The following is a 21,644-nucleotide window of genomic DNA, read 5'->3' as shown; positions in this document are numbered from 1 at the left end:
CATTAGACATAAGTGGCTTTAAATAAGAAGTTTATTTTGTCATAGAAACTATGACTTTCGAAGGAGGTACTAACTCTAAGTCAAAACATGACAAGTGATTTTCATAGATTCTAGAGCTAAAAAAAAAAGCACCCTTTGGGATGAACACCCTTTGATGAAATCCACACTTCTTTCAAGCAGGCTACTGGATATTCCTGTACTTGTTATCCCATCTTCCCCTCTACGACTTTGCACTTTCTTTTCACCTCTTAGAATCTTCAGCTTCCTTCAAGAATCACGTGAGAACTGTGTCCTTTTCTGATCTTGCGTCAGCCACCAGAGCCTCTTCCCTCCTCAGACTGCCCTGTACTTACTTCTATCTCTGAACATATTGCCTCCCTCCAGTAGAGTGTAACTTCCTTCAGGGAAGCATCTGCTCTGCTTTCTCCAAGACTTCCCATGGTTTCATGTACATGGTTGGTATTTAATATAGGTTGAATTGAATCTCATGCCCTCATTTACAGATGAAGAAATTGAGATCCAAAATGGGGCAAGTTGCTTATCTAAGTGTCAGGGAAGGCACCGAACCTCAGGTCTTCTCACCTGCCATTGCAGGACTTCCTGTTCTACCCAGCCGCAAGATACATCTTCAAATGAGAACCATAATTTAAATCTGCTCCCATTATATCATTTCTAGACCGTCTACATGGAATCTGTAGAAAATGCATTTGTCATCTAAGAGAGAATTTTGCTTTACAAAGATCACAGTTTGGTTTTTCTTCAAGTTCCTTCCCTTTGAAGACAAAAGGGACCCTGGGGACACACTAGTCATAAAGAAAGAAGGTGCCAACATGGCAAACAATTGCTGGCATGGAGCAGAGTGCATCCTGCTAAGCTTCAAGGAAGGAACACTGACTGGGCTGCATCTCAGATGTAGCCTTCCTTCAGAACTCACCCTCCTCCTTAGACTCTTTCCCTTCCTGTAATTTCAAGTACCACATTTTTCACCCAAAAACCTGACCCAACTTAGTCTGAAATTTACAGTCAAATCAAAATTAGTCTCTTTTCAAAGAGGATATTTGGAATGGAGAGCAATCTTTTACAATGGCCTCATGATTTTGGACTTCTGGGGTTTTTTGTTTGTTTGTTTTTTAACACTCTTAGGCAGTGGTTAATCACTGCAAAAATGGAGCTGAAATGACTGTCTTTGCTCTACCGGGAAGGGGAGTTCCATACCAAGGAGAACTACATCAGGGAGCAAGTGTTTCTGAAGAGTATACTCTTGTGCAAATGGGTCTTTCAGTTCAGAGGACTGAACCCATATCTTGTTCTCCAGTTCTGGGGCTGCTTTCTCATTTTACTTTTTGAATAATGAGAGTTCAAAGCCCACTGTGGTGTTAGCAACAGAGGCATCTGGTGCTGCTCATCATTTCTAATTTAATTTGTACAGTGAGCTGCCCGAGATCCTACCTTTTGTCCCCGCACATCTGTTGTGATGTGGTCGGCTTCCCCATCCTCTATCTCCCCCATCTTCAAAAGAGTGACTTCTATGGCACCAACAGCTTTTCCACCATCGGAAGTTCTGAAATCAAAAACAAAAGGTGAGATACTTCTTCCACCCATAAAGTGTCCAGGAAAAGAAGCTTTCCTTGAAGTAACATTTTCAATGCAGTCCATTTTATGGGTTCTTTGGTTGTATTAAAGTAATTTCTTATAAACATAAAATGAATGCTACCAATGGGATATTTCTCCCATAAAACTCCATTTAATGAAATGAACCACAGATGTATAAGGAGAAGTCATGGGTGAATAAGCACACCTCATGAAGGTAAAATCATTTCATAAGTACCTATAATGTTAGGACCAAATGTTCTTAAATGGGTAACGCCTTAATAGAATACCCATTTTAGAATTTTTATTTTTTATTCTGCAAATCTAACCCTTAAGGATTGCCTCCCAATTAATAGCCATATGTAGGAAATATAAATAGTAAAACATAGAAACTGCAGAAAAGTCAAATAAGCAAAAGATATTGTGTGGTGGAAAAGACTGCTGAATTAGGCACCACCTTTGTCCCAACTACAGGCAAGTCACTTTCCCCCTCTCTGTTTTTTCATATGTAAAATGCGGGGATTAGTATTATTGGGCATATACCTATTAAAGCCTCCCCAAATTCCCCTCCTTTCCTCCCAGCTAACTACTTTCCTGTGTATTTCACTGACAATATTGAGGCCATTTGCTGATAATTCCTTCTTATCCTCTATTCTTCATCATACATCACTCAGATACTTTCTACCTCTTTTCTGACAGGAAAAAGTAGCTCATCTCATTTCCAAAGCTCATCCCAAACCATCCTGTCTTTTCTGGCAGACTGCCACACACCCACCCCTTCCCAACCCTACCTCTATCATCCCTATTTGCCTCACTAATCTTCCATCTCTTTCTGTCTACTGGTTGCTTCTCTATTGCCTATAAATATTATCCTGATTCCTCATCTCTCCTCCCTTTTTGTGGCTTGACTGCTTGAGAAAGTCCTCTATAATTAGCACCACCATTTCATGTCCACTCATTCTATTAACTTTCTTCAGTTGGGCTTATGACTTAACCATTCAACTAAAACTGTTCTGTCCGAATTTACAAATGACCTCTTAAGGACCAAATCTAATGGCTTTTTCTGAATTCTAATCCTTCTTGTCCTCTCTGCAGCCTTTGACACAACTGACCACCCTCTTCTCCCCAATACTTTCTTCTCTCCAGGTTTTCCTTGCTGTTCCTCAGACACACAGGACACTTCAGCTCCTGACTTCTAGAGTTTTACCTGGCTGTCCCCCATGATTGGAATTCTCTCCCTCCTCATCTCTGAATCCTGACTTCTCTGGCTTCCTTCAAGGTCCAGCTAAAATCCCACTTTTTAGAAGACTCCTCTTCTAATAGTTCCTATGCAGAATATCTCCAATTTATTAAATATGTGTGTGTATACATACACACACATATATGTATGTATGTATGTATATACACAAATATATAAACATGAAAAAAAAACTATAATCAAGAGAAAGGAAGGAAGGAAGGAATGAAAGAAGAAAAGAAAGAGGAAAGAAGATAGATTGGTAGATAACAGATATAGATACGCTTGTTGAGTAATTCACAGAAAGGGCCATTATAGAAGTTTATTTTCTTATACAATTATCTTTTTTTATTATCTATTTTATATTGTTTACATATATATGATTATAAATTGTTATTTTATAACTAATATTTAATTACTATAAACAGACATGTATACATAAATCTTGATTACTGAGCTATTTTCATGTTATCTCCTTCATTAGATTGTGAGCTCCTTGAAAGTAAGGACTACTTTTTTTTAAACTTTCTTTTTTTAAACTTTAAACTTCCCCAGAATTTATCACAGTGCGTAACACGCAGTAGGTGCTTAATAAATGCTTGTTGAGTAATTCACAGAAAGGGCCATCAGTGAAGTTGAGTTTTGATTTTTTAGTCTTCTTTATGTACTTAAGTTGTTTCATGACCATTAATTCCATGATTTAAAAAAAAAGAAAGAAAGAAAAGGAACTCATACACCAAAATGTTCATGGCAACACTTTCTATGGTAGCAAAAAAGGAGAAAACAGAACTCATGTGCAATCATGGTGGAACACCTGAACAAATTGTAGTACATGAATATAAAACATAATATAGAATGCATATATAAATGCAAATATATACAGTGAACATAAGGAATCCAAAGAAGCCTGAGAATATCTGTTTGAACTGATGCACAGTGAGGCAAGATCAGAAAACAATATATACACGGACTATGCTAATGCTGATGAAAATAACAATGAAAGCAGAAGGGAATATGTATTTATAGATCACCTACTATGTGCCAGGTACTTCGCTAAGGGCTCTTTACAAATATCTCATTTAATGGGCAAAAAGACAATGTAAATACTCTGACATGGAAAGTATAAGCAAGGAAAACTAACTACATATATACGTATGTATGTACACAAATATGTATACATAAATTAAGATAATAATAAAATATTTACTATACACACATTACACACATATACATTCACATACACAAATGTATATATAATACACATATGATATATGCACACATATATACATGCGTATATATAGATGTACATGCATGTGTGTATATAATACAAACATACCTATACTCATATGTATATTTATGTGTACTGTGGAAAATATTATACTATTTTATATCATTTTTAATTTCAACTAGACCCAGAGCCTGAATTAATGAGTAACTGGATGAAGACCCAGGACCTGGGCTTCTTTGTTCTCTCTAAAAGTTTGCTCAGGAAATACCCTTACCTCTGTCACCAAGGCCAGATTAGACTGACCTAAGGACATTTTTACCCCTGATAGCCATTAAAGGATGAGACCCTAACTCCAAGAGAGATTACCTTGCTTAATATTCTACAGATATATACTATGTTATGGAATGTAATGAGACACAGAGACGCTGGGCTGTAGTTTCAACTGACTTTTGTCAACACCCTTTACAACTCTATTCAATTAAGGAAAATCCTCTTCTTGTATCATGGTTAAACATACATGGGGGTCATAAATGTGAGGTAATACAGGCTTGCTAGGTCTGCTAAAATAATGTATATAAGTTTTCTCATTGCTTTGTTCAGGCAGCCAGAGCTTATGCTCTGACTCCTTGTACGTACAAGTAAGCTAGCTTAGCTATGCTTTAAGGGAAAATAATAAACAACATGGATTTTTCTATCACCTAGCTCTGTTGTTTCCTTCAACCAAATTTTCAGGTTTAACAGTACGTATATACATACATAAATACAATTTAGAATAAAGTAAATAAAATGAGGAATTTGAAAATTTAAAATCCCTTTCATTTGACATTTATAAATAGAAATATTCCTTTTCTTCTTTATAATCCTCTTTTCAGCATCTCCTCCTTTTGATTCAGATTCTCACTTAGGTATTTTATCCTACTACCTGAAGGAGCTACGCCAGATAATTTCTAAGTTCTCTTCTAGAGAATTCTATAATTCCCAATGATTTCTATCATGTGATCTTTTTTACCAAACCGAAGAGCTATGTGAAGAATAGCCTCAACCACTGGGAAGGTTATTTTTAATGCACGCTAGGTTCTTTCCAGAAAACAAAGCCCACCTGATAATTCTGCTGGCAATACTCCAAGACAGAATTTTTTTTTTAAAAAGTACACTTGACTCTAATCATCTGAAATCTCACAGCTTTGTTTTTTAAATCTCTTTTCCAAACATAACTTTAAATAAATATTTTTAAAGAGGATTCATTGATTGAGATTTTAAAATAGCTTATACTTGTGTAATGCTTCAAAGTGTTCAAAGAACACCATGTAGCAGACAGCTCTGGACTCCAACCTGGGTTCAAAGCCTGCCTCAGACATTTAAGAGCTTTGTGGTCTTGGGTAAGTACTTAACCTTTGTTAGCCTCTATTTGTCATCTGTAAAATGAGGAATAATTGGATTCTGAAGTCACCTCCAGCTCAAATCTGTGATCTAGCGAACTTTAGTTATATTATTACATTTGATTCTCATGATTATTCTTGGAAGTGGTCGACATTCCCATTTTAATGATGAGTAAACTGAGGCAGAGAAAGGTTAGGGGTGACTGGCTCATAGTCTCACAGCTAATGTCAGAGGTGGGATTTAAACACTGTTTTCCTAATTTCAGGTCCAATGCTCTATCTACCATAGAAAACTACCTTTCCAAAGCCTACTAATTAAAAGAAAAGCCAATCTAATAAGAAGTTACTATATGATTAGAAGCTTTTTGTCCAAAAGCCTTCAAATTACAAATTGAAAAGAAGCTTTAGAATTGTTCCTTTAATGGAATTAAATGCAGAGAATGAATTTCTGTGGCATTGCTAATATCTCTGTAATAAAATGACTCTGCACACAATGAAGGGGAAAGGGATTTATTCATTAAGCAATATATTAAAATTCCTTTCTGATAAGAAATGGAATACAATGCTATTTGTTCATTTTAAATAATAATGCTGAATGTCAATTGAGGAAAACTAATGAATAAAATGCAAACATTTGTCACACACTGAAGGCAACATGATCAATACCCAAGTAGGTAAGGTCCTTGAAGGCAGGATACATCATCTCATATTTGTTTTGTGTATTCCCAGAAACCGTAACAGCACTTTTCCTATAGTGTGCACTTAATACATATGCTTTGTGACTTATATTGGAGTGAAAGAGTAGCACTAGAAAAAGTACCATCCAGCAGAAATCTGAGGTGACCCTCAGCTTACTGTGTGAATTCACGACTAGCTGGGACAAATTGGGGTGGGGCACATCTTTGATGGATTACTCAGTACAAGGAGGTTTCAGACACTAGCCCAGCTTTGCATTCCAAATCCATTCTTCTTGTGATTTTTACAGTGTGCATTGTAGATAAAGAGCTGACCTTGAAATCTGGAAAAGGTAAATCCTGCCTTTACTATATTCTGGTTGTGTGGTCCTGGTTGAGTCTTGTAAACTCCCAGGGAGTGCCCTAGACAACTCTCTAAGGTGGTAAATTGAGGAAAACGTTCCCATCTGCATTAACGGAAGACTTTCCCCATGTGGATCTTTTTACACTAATGAAATTATGGGTATGGTAAGAAGAAGAAAAAATTAAATTATCTTTCTTTTTCTTCTATTAAAATCAGTAGAGAGCTGAGAGCAGAAGCACAATTTACTGAGCTAACCCTGATTTCTCAGTTCCAGCCCCCTTTTAGAGGACTCTTGAAAGGTCTTCTATGCCCATATTCAAAAGCCCAAATACGGTTTTACCTTAGAAGGCCAAAATGGGGAGGAGGGCAGAGATCTGGACACTGACATTCTCCTCACCATCCCCAATCTTCTGACAGTCATGGTATACTTCCAATTCTTCACCCCCACCCCAGGGTCTCTACTTCATGGCACATCCCTCTCCTGGGCTTTTCCCTTCCCTCATCCCTCTAAGAAGCATGGCTAAATTTTTTAAGGCCCCTATTCTGGCACAACTACACCTGTAATCCAACCATCTTTGCATTGCAAATCAGGAGACCTGCTTTTATTTGAAGCAGAAACTACTGTTCTCAGCTGTTTCTGCTTCAAATGAAAGCAAGCCTCCTGACTCTCTTATAAGCAAGTATTCAAATGACTTAAGTTAAAAAGAAAAGACTTACAAGCCCAGTTTGGGGTGTATGAGACATCTGTTTTCCAGCAGTTTTATTGAGAAAGAGAAGGAAGTTTTAAAACTGGAGGCACAGATTATCCCAGCAGGAATGTAGCCAGTGGGCATAAAGAGGGCAGTGATCTGGATCAATCTATAAGATTCTAGGCAACTCAAGTATTTATTAAGCACCTACCTCTTGCTAGGCTCTGGGGATACATAGACAAAAAGTAAAGAGTGCCCGCCCTCAGGTAAGCTTAAATCCTATCTATGTAAATTTATGAACACCCAGAGAGATCCTCTAGGACTAGGCTGTCCAAAATGTGGCCCCAGGTGATTTATGGGGCCGGCCTACAAGCATAGAAATTTACATAAATGCTTTAGTAAAAGAAGAGGAGCTACCACAGAGCTCTCACTAAAATGGCAAATCAAAATATATTGTCTGTTGTTTCAATAAAAATCTAAGGTTGGATAGCCCTGATCTAGGACCTAAATTTGGTCCTGGTGTATTGATTCTGTCTTTATCCTCAAATCTAATTGATTCCTTGCCACTGACTGGCTCTTTATGGTATAAATATCCCTTTACCCCCAACTTTGGCCCCTAGATCTTGTTGGAAACTCTCTTGGAAACCTACTCTTAAAATATTTTCCCCCCACATTGTAGAGTTCTGGCCTTTGTAGAACCGTAGTACCATATCTCACAAGACCATAAATGGCAATATGGCCTCAGGTTCTATCACTGGGTAGGACCAAGAGGACTAGGGACCTGAGTTTTAATCTTAACTCTTTTACTAATTAATTATGTGACCTTCTATAAATCATTAAACTTCTCTGGGCCCATTTGCTCATCTGTTAAATGAGAGGGTTGAACTAAAAATAACTTCTAACATTATTTCCAAGTATGAAATGCTAACTTACTTGCAATCAAAGCACATTCTAATCCGTCAGATTGTCAGTGCTTCTGTCACTGAGATTTCAAAAATTGCACATGCTTGAGGTTTTAGGGACTGCACACAGCTGAAAAAAAGCCATAGGTCAGCTGGGCTAACCCCCAATCAATCAATCAATTAACATTTATTAAGGGGAGACAACATGGCAAATTATATATATATATAAAACAAGCTATGTACAGGATAAATAGGACATAATTAATAGCAGCAACACACTGGAATCAGGAGAGGTTGGAGAAGGCTTCCTATAGAAGACAGGATTTCAATTAGGACTTAAAGGAAACCAGGGAGGTGAGTAGTTGGAGAATTCTAGGAGTGAAGGACTGCCAGAGAAAATGCCCAGAGTCAATAGATGGGGCATCTTTTTTCCTGGAACAGCCAGGAGGCCACTATCACTGGATTAAAGAAGCCATATTGGAAAGTAAGGCATAAATAGACTAGAAAGGCAGAAAGGGGGCTAGGTTATGAAGGGCTTTGAATGCCAGAACTCTTTGTACTTGTTCCTGTAGGCAATAGGAAGCCACTGGAGTTTACTGAGTAGGGAGGATGACCTCACTGGACCTGAATTTTAGGGAAATTACTCTAGTGGCTGAATAGAGGATGGATTGGAGTGGGGAGGGATCAAAGAGGTGAGGGCTGTAAACCAATGGGTGAGCTCTTGGATGTTGATTATTTGGTTCTTGTCTCCAAGAATGGCTCCCCAACACCTAAAGAGAACTGAGAAAAAATCCCTGGTAATGTGTTTGTATTAGCACTAAGTCTTTTAGAGGGGCATTCCTCCAAATGTCCGCCACCCCCTCCAGCTTTCCCCATATGTGAGAGTTGTGTGAACTTTGATGGTTGTCATGGACAGAGTTGTCCTATCTAACCCTGGTAGAATATGATTCCTTGCTAGACCCCAAGAGGAAAGCCCACTTCCATGTCATCAGTGTCAGGGATGGAAAATAGCTAGTATTATAACACATGGAGTTAATTGGCATAACTGGTCAGAGGTAAAGTTTATACCACTGTTTTTAAAAATCACTTTAGCAAGTGACTTCCATTGGCTTCCTAACCATGCAGAATAAGAAGGAATTGATTGTCATTTAGAAAAGCTATCCCATTACAGCAAATAATTTAATTAGTTTTATATGTAGCCTCTTGGCCTTCTCCATTTTCAGAGAAAGGCTTAATATTCCTTTGAATTCATTGGTATTGCCCAATCTCCTCTCTCTCTCTCCCTCTCTCTCTCTCTCTCACACACACACACACACACACACACACATACACACAATACACACTCACACACACACCCCTAAATGTTTTCTCCTCTTTTCCAGTAGAAATGTAAGTTTCCTGAAGGCATGAGCTTATGTTTTTGTCTTTGTAGTCCTATCACCTAAAACAGAGCCATACACATAGAAAGGTTTAATAAACATTTGTTGATTTGAATTGTGCCTTTAAAAAATAGATTTTGATAATATATCACTGCCTCACTATGGTCATTCTGAAGCCAACATCCAAGTCCTGCTGAACTGAACAGAGGTTGTCCTTCGCCCAGGCAATCTCTCCCTAGCTGCCTAGCATTTCTCCTTTCTATCCTGGGAAAACCTTGAGAACCTATCAGACTAAGTCAGATACAAGAGAGTCTTGCTTGGGCTTTCTATCAAGGAACATGACCTCTGTAGTGGGAATGATATATCAAAAATTGTTACCCAGGAAAGTGAAACTAGCAATAAAGTAAGAAGTTGGAAAGAGAGTCCCTTGCTAGATTCAATGAGTTCAATTTACCTGGAGACACTACATTCCAGTGTGGGAAGTGAAAAGAGGGGGGGGGAGGGGGGTTAAGGTACAGATAGTGATCACAGAAAAATTATGAAAAATGAGTGCCATGTTCTAGACCTGGAAGAAGGCAGATGCTTACCATGATTTTTACAAAGGAAAAGGTAAAAATGTTAAATTACAAACTAGTGGGTTTGAGATTAATTAATGGTAAAATACCAGAACAGATTAATAAAAGTCCTCAGAAGGGAGGGTATCATCACTAAAGCTAGCAGGAGCTGATTAAGAACAAGCTATACCAGAAACTAACTTCATTTTGGACAAGATTTCTAAACTAGGGGAGAATCAGTGTAGCAGAGTGGATAGTGTTTGGCTTAGAGTTAAAAGCACTTGGCTTTAATACCTTCCTCTAAGATTTCCTAGTTTTGTATCCTTGATTAAGTTTCTTAACCTCTGTTCTTTCTAGGATTCATCTACTAATTTATAGATGAGTTGCTGTTTGCTTTACTGAAGTGAATTTCCCATGTTGACAAAAGTACAGATCCTCCCCATATTCATGCATTCTAGACTATTTGATGAGGGGAAATGACATTAACGTAGTGTATCTTGAGCTTAGCAGGGTATCTGAGAAAGTGCCCCTTGGGATCCCTCTTGAGAAACTGGAGAGAAGCAGACTGCGTAGTACAGTGTGGTTGTTTCAGAAATGGTCTACTGACTGGGTACAAAGAGTATTGACAAATGGACTAAAGAATTTGGAAAACAAAACTTCAGTTAGGAATCCCTAACATATCTATATATGTGTGCATGCATGTGTGTATATATAAATGTGTATATACACGTACATATACATATATAAAATGTGTGTATATACATATATACATACACACATATATACATACATACATATATACATATATATAGTCATTCAGACTGAAGATGATAGGAAATTTTCTGGGCTGCTAATTCTATTCGGAGATAGCTCTGATTTTCAGGAGGTTTTTTTTTTTCCTGACATAAAGCCTAAATTGCAACTTCCAACCAATGATCCTGGTTCTGCCTTCTAAAAACAAAAAACAAAAAACAAATAAATAAGTCATGGGATCATGGATCTAGAACTGAAAGGTCCTTAGGAGTCCCTATAGGTCCCAACACTTCATTTTACAGATGAAGAACCTGATACTTATGGAGGATAAGTGATTTGCCCATGGTCACACATATTAAGTATCCAGGACAGGATTTAAACCAATGTTCATTCGGTGCTCTTTTCCATGGTACCACACTGCTTCTCATCTCTCTTCCCTATGACAGCTCTCTATTTGAAAATCACTATTAGGTCTCCTTCCCACCTCAAAACTAAGTCTTCTCCTAGCTAAACACCCCCAGTTTCTTCAGCCCATTCTCATTTGACATGGGGAGTGAAGGGAAGAGAATGAGTATTTGTGTAGTACCTACTATGTATGTGCGAGGCACTATGTGAAGCACTTTACAATTAGTATGTCATTCAGTCAAGGAGGTAGGTGCTACTTATACTCTACTTCATAGTTGAGGAAATTGAGATAAATACAGGATAAGTGATTTGCTCGGTCATACAACTGTAAGAGTCTGAGGCCAAATTTGAACTCAGGTCTTCCTGAATCCAGATGCCCTTAGCCACTGCACCACCAACTACCTCTATGACACAGATGTAAATTGCTTCTTCTGGATAGCCCCCTGGCTTATCACTGTCCTGTAGCATTAAGAACTAAATAGAACATTTGCTCTGACCAGGACAGAGTACATCAGGAATGTAATCTCTATTTCTGGAAGCAATACTGCTTTCTCTAACCTGAGATCACAGTAATTTTTTTTTTTTTTTTTTTTTTGCTGAGACATCACATTGTTGACTTTGAGCTTGCTGTCTATTACAGACAAAGCTCTGTCCGTCTACCCATGCCTCCCCCTTGTCGAAGCTGGTTTTTTGAATTCAATTGTGAGACTTTACATTTATCCTTATTGAGATAATCTTATTAGGTTTAGCCCAATGCTGGCTTGTCAAGGTCTTTATAGATCCTCATTCTGTCATCCCATGCATTAGTTCTCTCTCTCCTGGATTTGTATCACATGCAAATCTGATGAACGTGCCATCTATGCTTTTATCCAAGTCTTTGCTAAAATGTTAAACAGCTCAATCGGAATCTGTAGGGAAATTTCCAACAGACTGCTGCAGGGCTCTGTCCTTGGTTCTATTCTGTTTAACAATTTTGTCACTGATGTGGACGGAGGTATAGATGGCAAGCTTATCGCATTTGCAGATGACATAATCGTAATAAGGGACATGGAGCAGGGAGAGCTAGCAAATGTACTGGATAACAGAATTGGAATCCAGAAAAATAAAATTGAATAGATATCAATGAAAAGCGCCCCATCTGAGTCATGTGGGAGGGAGACGTGGAGGCAAAGCGGTTCACGTGAAACAGAATTAGTTGTTCCAGTGGATGACATATTCAGTAAAAGGCAGTGCTCTGATGGGTTTGCCCCCCAAATTCATCTCAGTCCTTGACAGCATTGATAGAAGTCTATAATATGAAGTCAGTCCACATGTGAATGATTGCAAATATTAGCTCAATATAAGGGAAAATTTCCTAATAAGTACCTAAAAATAGAATGGGTTTCCCTAGTCTATAATGAGCACCCCATTCCTAGGGGTCTTTATGTAGAAGCTAAATCACCATTTGTTTTGTTTTGTTTTTTTTTTTTTGTTTTATTTTGTTTTTGGAGGTGGAAGGGCAGGACAACTGGGGTTAAGTGACTTGCCCAAGGTCACATAGCTAGTAATTGTGTCAAGTGTCTGAGGCCAGATTTGGGCTCTGGTCCTCCTGACTCCAGGGCCTGTGCCCCTAAATCACCATTTGTTGAAAATATTGTAGGCAAGGTTTATGATTTATGAAGGGGTCCAGTCCTATCCCTAAACCTTACTTGGATTTCCTTGTTCAGGTTCTATAAACTGACCAAAACCTTTGGACCATGGATTCTTGATTTTTTTTTTCTTATTTCATGGATGCTTTTGGCAGCCCAGTAAATCTTATGGACCCTTTCTCAAAATGAAGTTTTGAAATGCACAAAATAAAACACATAGCATTACAAAGGAAACCAATTCTATTGAAATAATAGGATCAAAGTATCAAATAAAAAAGTGTCCTTGGTCCAAAGTTAAAATTCTTGCTTTAGACAGTGGAGAAAGGAAGGAGGAAAGATGTTTAAGCCTGATGGGTCCACCAGCATACAGAGGCAGAGAGAAACACTGCTGGCTGAACAAAAGGAGAGTAAGGGCTGGGCCACTGGGAACAGAACTAGGAACCTTAAAATTGGCATTTCAAAGTCGATGGGTTGAATATTCAGTTTGTTACATTCTCCTCCAAAATCATCCCTCCTGCAAACCTCCCTGTTTCTCCTGAGGTCTCCGCCTGCTTGCCATTCTCCCAGGTTCACAACTTCAAAATAATCTCAGACTCTTCCCTGTTCTTTCTTTCTCCCTATCCTTGACCTGCTCTCCTGCACCCTCTCCAGCAGCTGCATAAATTGTCAACTCTATTTTCATGTTTTTCATATTTGTGTCTCCTTTGCTCACTCAGCTACACTTCTAGGTCAAATCCTCCTTACCCCTCACCTAAAGTGCAGTTAAATCCATTTTATTTCTAGTCTTAGCCTCTTTGATCTATCTTCTAGACACTTTCTATTACTTTCCTTCATACACTTAATATTCCACTCAAACTGGCATCTTAGCTGTTCCCAGAATACAATATGGTGTCTTCCATCTAGATACCTTTTCATAGACTCTCTGGGATATGCACCTTCTTCACCTCTCTCTGAGAATCCTTTCAATCTCAATTTAGGCACCAATTCCTCTAAAAGGCCATTCCTGCATTCTCCCTCCTCCACAATCAGGTTTTTTTTAATCCCTCCTGAAATATTCTGTCATATTTACTTATCTGTGTATATGGTATAGTTCCTTCAGTAATACTGATAATAATCATAACTAGCATTTACCGGGTAAAGACAGGTAAATTAGGACTTGCCCAGAGTCATGCTAATAAGTGTCTGAGGAATAATTTGAACTCATGTCTTCCTTACTCCAAGTTCCAGCTGTCTCGAACTGCCAGTAGAAAGTAAATATTTTGAAACCAGGACCTGTATCATTTCTATCATTTTATCCACAGTGTCTTACACACAGTAGGTACTTAACAGATGTTTTGTTGAATTGAATTGCATGAGTCAGATGACGATCGCTACCTGTAGAATCATAACATACGCCAACTGGCCAAAGGTCATGGAGATGTCCAAAAGAAAAGGTCGAAATCAAGAATGGTAATCCAGTTCAGCGGTAGGCGGGAGCAACATGGTTTAGAGTCAGAGGACCGGGAATTGAAACTGAAGTACCCCTAGGGTAACACAGTGAGGAGTTGGTTAGCCTCAGCTCTCATCCAAGCACGGCCACATGCTCTTCAGACTCTCCTGAATTCCTTTCAGCTCATCCCTTGGTATTACTGCCACCCTCCAAAGACACTACAGAGTCTCCCAGAGCAGCAGCCTGAGGGCCTCCCTTCTTGCAGTGGCCACAGTGCTATCACCTGGGCTCTGGCCCATGCTATGTTGTTTCCTTATTTGGAGACCTTCACTGGACCCATCTACCCATCTTGGTTACAGCTTCCTCATCTGTAAAATAAGGCTGACTCAAGGACTTCCAAGGTTTCTTCTAGCTCTAACAGTCTATGATTCTCTGAGTCTAAGAAAACCAGGCTATTCTAATAAATACCTCTGTAGAAAAAAGAAATTAGACAATTAGAGCAGCTTGTTGCCAAAGCATTATGACTTTTTAATTCAGGTGGCTGTTCGACCAGGAAACAAAAATAAAATGGTTCTTGATATCTTTAGGAATTCTGATCACCTCAGTCAAGTCCTTTCTTCCCTCACTACGCAGTCTTAAATATTTAACTATGCAAACACAATCACCCAGGGCTGAGAAGGTTGAAACAGCAGCCACACCAGCCTATGCTCCATTTTCACAAAGATTTTTACCATACATAATACATCAGCAAGTGAAGTTGCTTAACATTTGCCTCCCACACCTCCTAATGAAGTCTTCAGAGTCATAGAAGCCTGAAAATCCAGTTACAAGAAGGAAGGAATTTCAATATGATCCAAATGACCGTAAGCATTGACAACTAGATGGACCCCTTCCTTACCTTTCTGCCCAATATACCCAGCCATCTTTCACAGGGAATGTTCAATGCCCAAACATCATTCCTTTCTTTCGGAAAAATACCAGTGTACAAAACAACCAACAGCTCTAAAAATATCCAGGGTGGAAAGCCATCATTAGCTGGGTTAGACCCCATGAATGGACAGTCAGGGCCAGGCCAATGGAACTTCAGGCAAGAAGAATGTCATGCATTTTAATGAAAAGAGTACACAGGTAAATCACTAACATCTTGCTAGGGACATGACAGGTGCTGCTGTCATTTGTATTAGTGGTAGTTATATGTCAGTAAGATAATGTGTGTCTTCAGGTAGCGTGGTGGCCAAGAGCAGAGGTATCAAGTTCAAATAGAAAGGTGGGGGGGGGGGGGGCGGTGAAAGTAGAATTAATCTGTATATAAGGATCCCTGCAGGCTGAATACTGATTTATTTTAAAATATAATATCATTTATGCTTTGTTTTATTTTTATTTATTTTGTTAAATATTTCCCAATTCTATTTGAATTTGATTTAGAAGCTCTTAGGAATACTGTAGGCTACAATATCTGAGGGTGCATCAGTCCCAGTAGGCTTCCTGTTTGACACCTCTAGCAAAGAACACTTTCAAATGAGTGGCCACAAAGGAAACTGAGCAAACAGCTGATAAAACCTGACTATATATAGTGGGGGCTCTTAACTTTTTTTTTTTTTTGTCTCATGAACCCCTTTGGAAGTCTGGTCAAGCCTTCTTTAAATTATGCTTTTAAATGCAGAGAATAAAATGCATAGGACTACAAAGTAACCAAATTATATTAAATATATGTGCTAAAATCTATTTTTTTAAAGCTAATGAAGCCCAGGTTAAGTATGCCTAAAGAAAATATGAGATAGCGACATCCCAGGGGTTGACCATCAAACATCAAATTTGCACAATGAGATTTAAACCGCATTCGGACATTAATTTACCATGAAAGACATGGGGCTGCTCTGGGTTAACAACTGGTCACAACTGTCACCTTTATTTCTAGTCATGGTGGCCCCAGAGGAAAAATTCAATAACTCAAGTATTCTAGAATAGTTAACCAGCTGTCTTCCACACAGGGCCATGGCCCATGCCTGAAGTTACCCTTCCAGGAAGCTGTCCATCCCAGCCCCCTGACCTGTTGGAGAAAAGCTACAGTGACAGACCAGAGAGAAAAAGCATGAACAAAGTGTACATTTGGTTCCTTTGTGCTGGGGAAGCTCAGTCTGCAGCACCCGGAGGTCGGGTTCCCTTCCTTCGGAATGTATACTTTGGCTCTGGCCAGGGGAAGAGACAAATTTGGTCCTTCATGCCCCAATCAATCAATTATTGAATCATTAAATATTTATCATGTGACTACTATGTGCCAGGCACTGTGCTAAATGCTGATATTAAAAAGAAAGGCAATCTCCAACCTTGAGGATCTAACGTTTTAATGGTGGGATATAACAAGCAAAGGCAGCTAGGTGGCACCATAGTGCATAGAGCTCTGGGCATGGAGTCAGGAAGACTCATCTTTTTGTGAGTTCAAATTCAGCCTGACACTTCACTAGTGCTGTAACCCTGAACAAGTCACTTAATCTTGTTTTCCTCAGTTTCCTCATCTGTAAAATGAGCTGGAGAAGGAAATGGCAAACCACTCCAGAGTCTTTGCCAAGAAAACCCCAAAATGGGGTCATGAAGAGTCAGAAATGACTGAAAATGACTGAAAAGCAACAGTAACACAACATGCAAATAACTGTAAAAATAAAGGATATATTCAATCCAAGGAACATTTATTAAGCTCCTACTGTATGCCAGGCATCTTGCTAAGCACTAGCTTAGCACAGAAAGGGGGGAGGGTAGGAGACAACACACACAAAAAAGTCACGGAAGGAAGGGGGAGATGAGGAGGGGGGCATCTTGCTCCGTGGAGTTGACACAAGGCAGGGCAGGAGATAGAGAATGAAGTGAGGCAAGTTTCTGCCTTCTATAAGGAAAGGCAGCTGGAGGAGTTTGCTGCTCCACCCTCTGGCACTCCAGTTAGTGGGAGGTGGTGTCAGTCAAGGCTTGAGTTAGCACCATGGTGATGAGATTAGAGGTGATGAGTTCAACCTGGGTGTGTGTGTGCCTGTGTGTGTGTCTGTGTCTGCCTGTGTATGTGTGTGCCTGTGTCTGTCTGTGTGTTTGTGTGTGTGCCTGTGTGCCTGTGTGTGTCTGTGTGTGTGTCTGCCTGTGTGTGTGTGCCTGTGTGTCTGTGTCTGTGTGTGTCTGTGTCTGTACACATATAAGTACAAATTTTAAAATATTATTTTTACCATGTATATTTTATAGTGTTACATATACTTTTGTAGTATACATACCATATATGGTACCTTTATTTTATTTACTATATATTAAACACATACATTTTATATACATATACTATGTGTACATACATGTGTGTGTATGTGTACGTGTTGTGTGTGTGTGTGTGTGTATACATACAAATTGGAGGTAATCTCAGGATTCCCTAGCATTAAAGGGGACTGGGAAAGGCTTCTTGAAGAAGGTGGGTTTTTAGATCAGATTTGAAGGAAGCCAGGGAAGTCAGGAGATAGAGGTGAAGGGGAGAATATTCCAGGTAGGAGATACAGCTAGGGAAAATTCAGAGTTTAAAAAGAGAGGGCGCTGCTTGCTGGAAGAATTCGGAAAGGCTTCCTGTATTAGTTGATCTGGGTCTTGAAGAAAGGGATTCTACAGAGTAGAGATGTGGAAAGAATGGATGCACTCATGAGGAATTAATCAAGACAGGGTTCTGGTCATTTTGATGCCCAAGGTTGCTTTTTCTGATCCAGTAGAGTTCAAGCTTCCTAAAGGTAAGTTTTGATTTAGCTTAAGATCTAGCACAGACTCTCCCTGACCCCATTTGGGGTTTGCTTGGCAAAGATATGGGAGCACTTTGCCATTTCCTTCTCCAGATCATTTTACAGATGAGGAAACTGAGGCAAACAGGGTTGAGTAACTTGCCCAGAGTCACCCAGCTAGTAAGTGTCTGAGGCCAGATTTGAACTCAGGAAGAAGTGTCTCCCTGACTCCAGGCCCTGCACTCTATCCACTGAACTACCTAGCTACCCCATATCACATACTTAATATGCTTGTTGTCTGATGGTTAAGAGATGGACCCCTGAGCAGGTCAGTTACTAGGGGTAACAACCACTGTAAGAGCTGATATCAACTTGGTCCATAGGCTTGTGTCTGGGGGTATTCCTGAAAAATCTGCCAGGGTTTAGCAGTAAATCAAGTGGCCTGGGAAAGGCATCCATAGGCTAGAACAGGCTAAGTCTAATGAGAGTCTATTAGACAACACAGACTTCAGAAAAAAATATTAGCTGATGATTTTCTTTATCCAACCCAACAAGTATTTATTAAACACCTACTACACATCATCATCGGTATTATAAGGTAAACAGCCATTCCCCAACCAACGGATGCCTGCTTTATTTAGTTTTTTCCCTCTACTACGGAGAGCTGCTATGACTATTTTGCTATACTTTAGACCTTTGTTTCTATCTTTGACTTCTTTGTAGAAGGGAATAGACAACTGAGCCATTCCTATTACATAATTCCAGTTTACACTTTACAGTTCTACCAATAGTGCATTCATATGCCTGGTGTCCCACAATCCCTCTAGTACTGACTTCTCACTTTTTTTCCCTCTTTGTCAATTAGCAAAATAATGAGAAATAAAACTTTCAGAATTTTTCATCTGTATTTCTCTTCTTATTAGGGATTTGGAGTATATTTTCATGTGGTCATTTATAATTTGTAAATCTTCTTTTGAAAACTATTTATTCCTATGCTTTGACCACTCACTTACTAGGGAATGGCCTTGGTATTTCTTTTTTTTTGCTCAGTTTCTTGTATCATCATGAATACAAAATCAGTTCTTGGTGGCCCCCTAAGCTCAGGGTAAGAAGAGCAGAGAATACTGTAATACAAGGAAAATTAGGAACCCCTGAGAAACCCCTAGCTACTGACAAGCACCCCCAGAAAGAATGGACTCAGATATCTTTGGTATTTAGCAAACCCCCTGGGACTCTGTGGCTCCTCCAAGGAATGTCAATAGATAGGATCATCCCACTGAGAGACAGACCCTTCCTGGGAGATATCCCTGGGACTCCATGACTCCACCAAGGAATGTAAGTGAGATTATCCCACTAGTACAATAACCTGACTGAATCTTTTGATCAGCCAGGACCTTTGTTCCTGTTTTTCCCCCCACTCTGTACCCCCACATCCTATATAAGCCAAGCCATCACCCCAACACATTTGCCATTGATTTGTGGTGCCATACCCCGATGGCCGCCGGCTAATAAATTCTCCACTTAAAACTTATACTCTGTGGTGTGTCTTGCTCGCTTCTGGTTTTTTGTAGTTTTTGCTTTGTTTTGTTTTAAGCTTATAGATTTTATGTAACAAGGACCTTTCTTGTAGAAGTTTTAAAGATTGGTAAAATTTTTCCACATGCATGTGCCAGTCTACAGATCAATGATTGGAAAACTGTTCAAGCTCTGTTTCACTAATACCTGCTGGATGCTTACACTTGGATGACTGACTCTCTGTTATCTAAAATTTTATATGTTTAAAACCAAATACATCTAATTTTCCTCTCTAAACTGATTCCCCTTCCTGATTTCTATGAGTGGTTTTATTCTTTTCAATTAACAGAAATCTATTTTTTTCTTCTTCCCACCTCTATCCAACACTGAAAAACAAAAAAACAAACCCTTGTAACAGATATGCAGAGTCAAGAAAAACAAATCCCTGCATAGGACAAAATCAAAATGTGTCAATGTGCACCCTGACTGCACGACTTCTTGGTCAGGAGAGGGGTAGCTGGTCTCATTTTGAGTCCCCTGGGATTCTGGTTAGTCTCTGTATTGATCAAAGTTCTTAAGTCTTTCAATTTTTTTTTTTGTTTTTATCTTTACAATGCTGATGTTATTGCATGACTTAGTAGGTCTACTCACTTAACTCTGCCTAAGTTCATACAAGGCTTCCCAGGTTTCTCTGAAACCATCCCCTGCAACATTTTTACAAAAGAACAGTATGTTCCATTATATTCATATACCGTAATTTGTTTAATCATTCATCAATTGCTGGGCATCCTGTTTATTTCCAGTTCTTTGCCACCACAAAGAGAGCAGCTATAAGTGTTAAAAATACATGTTTGGGTTCTTCCTTTTCCTCTTCCTCTGATCTCTTTTTGTGGTGTATCACTGAGTAAGAAAGGGTATTTACAGGTTAGTAACTCTTTATTCTTAGCTCCAATTGCTTTCCAGAATGACTGAGTCAATTCACACCTTCACCAACATTACATTACTGTACCTGGTTTCCTGTAACTCCTTCAACATTTGCCATTTCCTTTTCGTCACCTTTACTGATCTGAAGGCTTTGAGGGGGACCTCAGATTTCCTTTACTACTTTGCATTTCCCTATTATTGATTGGGTATTATTGTTGTTTCAATATGGCCATTGATAATCTAAATTTCTTCCTCTAAAAATTGTCTGGTCATATCCTTGGACTGAAAATGAGTATAAATTTTTAATTACTTCCCTCGTGGGCTTGGTGAGAGCAAAGCTCTTTGTAAACCTCAAAGTACTTTAGAAATGTGAATATTCCTTGTTAATGTGTCCATTATTAATTGTTAAGCTGCTTCAGACAGCAGCTGGGTGGCACAGTGATAGACACTGGACCTGCTTGACCTCTCTGAGCCTCATTTGTCAAATGGAGAAACTTCAAGAAATTAATCTTTTTTTTTTTTAAGAGGCAGCTAGGTAGTTCAGTGGATAGAACAGCAGGCATGGAGTCAGAAAGACTCATCTTCCTAAGTTCAAATCTGGCCTCAGACACTTAACTAGCTGTGTGACCCTGGGCAAGTCACTTAACCCTGTTTGCCTCAGTTTTTTTATTGGTAAAATGAGCTGGGGAAGAAAATGACAAACCACTCTAGTAGATTTTACAAAAAAAAAAAAAAACCCAAACACAGTCAGGAAGATTTGGACACAAATGAAAAACAACCAAACAACAACATGCTTCAGACACAATGGTTTACTCACAGTCACATGAAAAATGTGGCCGCCATTCTAGCTTTTATTCCTTTGTTCACATAATTCTGCCTTTCCCCTGCCTGCCACCTATCCAGATCCTTCTTGTCTATAGGATTCAATTATAGTGTCACCTTTCTGATGAGGCCCTTCCCAAACACTCAGCCCCAAGGCCCTTTTCTGACCTCCTATTACTTGAGTTTATTATGTCTCTCCTATTAGACTGTGAGCTCCTTAAGAGAAAGGATTGTCTTTTGCCTTTCTTGGAGTCCCAACTATCTAGCACAGTGTCATAGTAGGCACTTAATAAATGCTTGCTGACTGACTCATTTGGCACTTAGCACATCCTATTCATATGGAGATAGTGATGTCTTGTCTCATCAACTAGACTGAAAGTGGGGACTACGTCTACCTACAGGGGGCAGTTCAGCACACAGTAGGTTTTCAAAAAA

At 39.1% G+C, this 21,644-nt stretch overlaps 1 protein-coding gene across 3 annotated transcripts in view; it reads right to left on the bottom strand.

The window, feature by feature from the left end:
* Positions 1-21,644, bottom strand: part of INPP4B (inositol polyphosphate-4-phosphatase type II B) — a 471,298-nt gene that overhangs the window by 274,605 nt on the left and 175,049 nt on the right. For all 3 annotated transcript variants that reach the window (XM_036763284.1, XM_036763286.1, XM_036763285.1), the window contains exon 7: positions 1,450-1,561. In XM_036763284.1, coding sequence (XP_036619179.1) covers positions 1,450-1,561 — 112 coding nt within the window. The remainder of the gene's footprint in view (positions 1-1,449; positions 1,562-21,644) is intronic.

This window comes from Trichosurus vulpecula, chromosome 6 (assembly GCF_011100635.1).
Source record: "Trichosurus vulpecula isolate mTriVul1 chromosome 6, mTriVul1.pri, whole genome shotgun sequence".
Lineage (NCBI taxonomy): Eukaryota > Metazoa > Chordata > Mammalia > Diprotodontia > Phalangeridae > Trichosurus > Trichosurus vulpecula.
The sequence above is the reverse complement of the archived record's forward strand: the minus strand, read 5'-3'. Positions and strand labels throughout refer to the sequence as shown.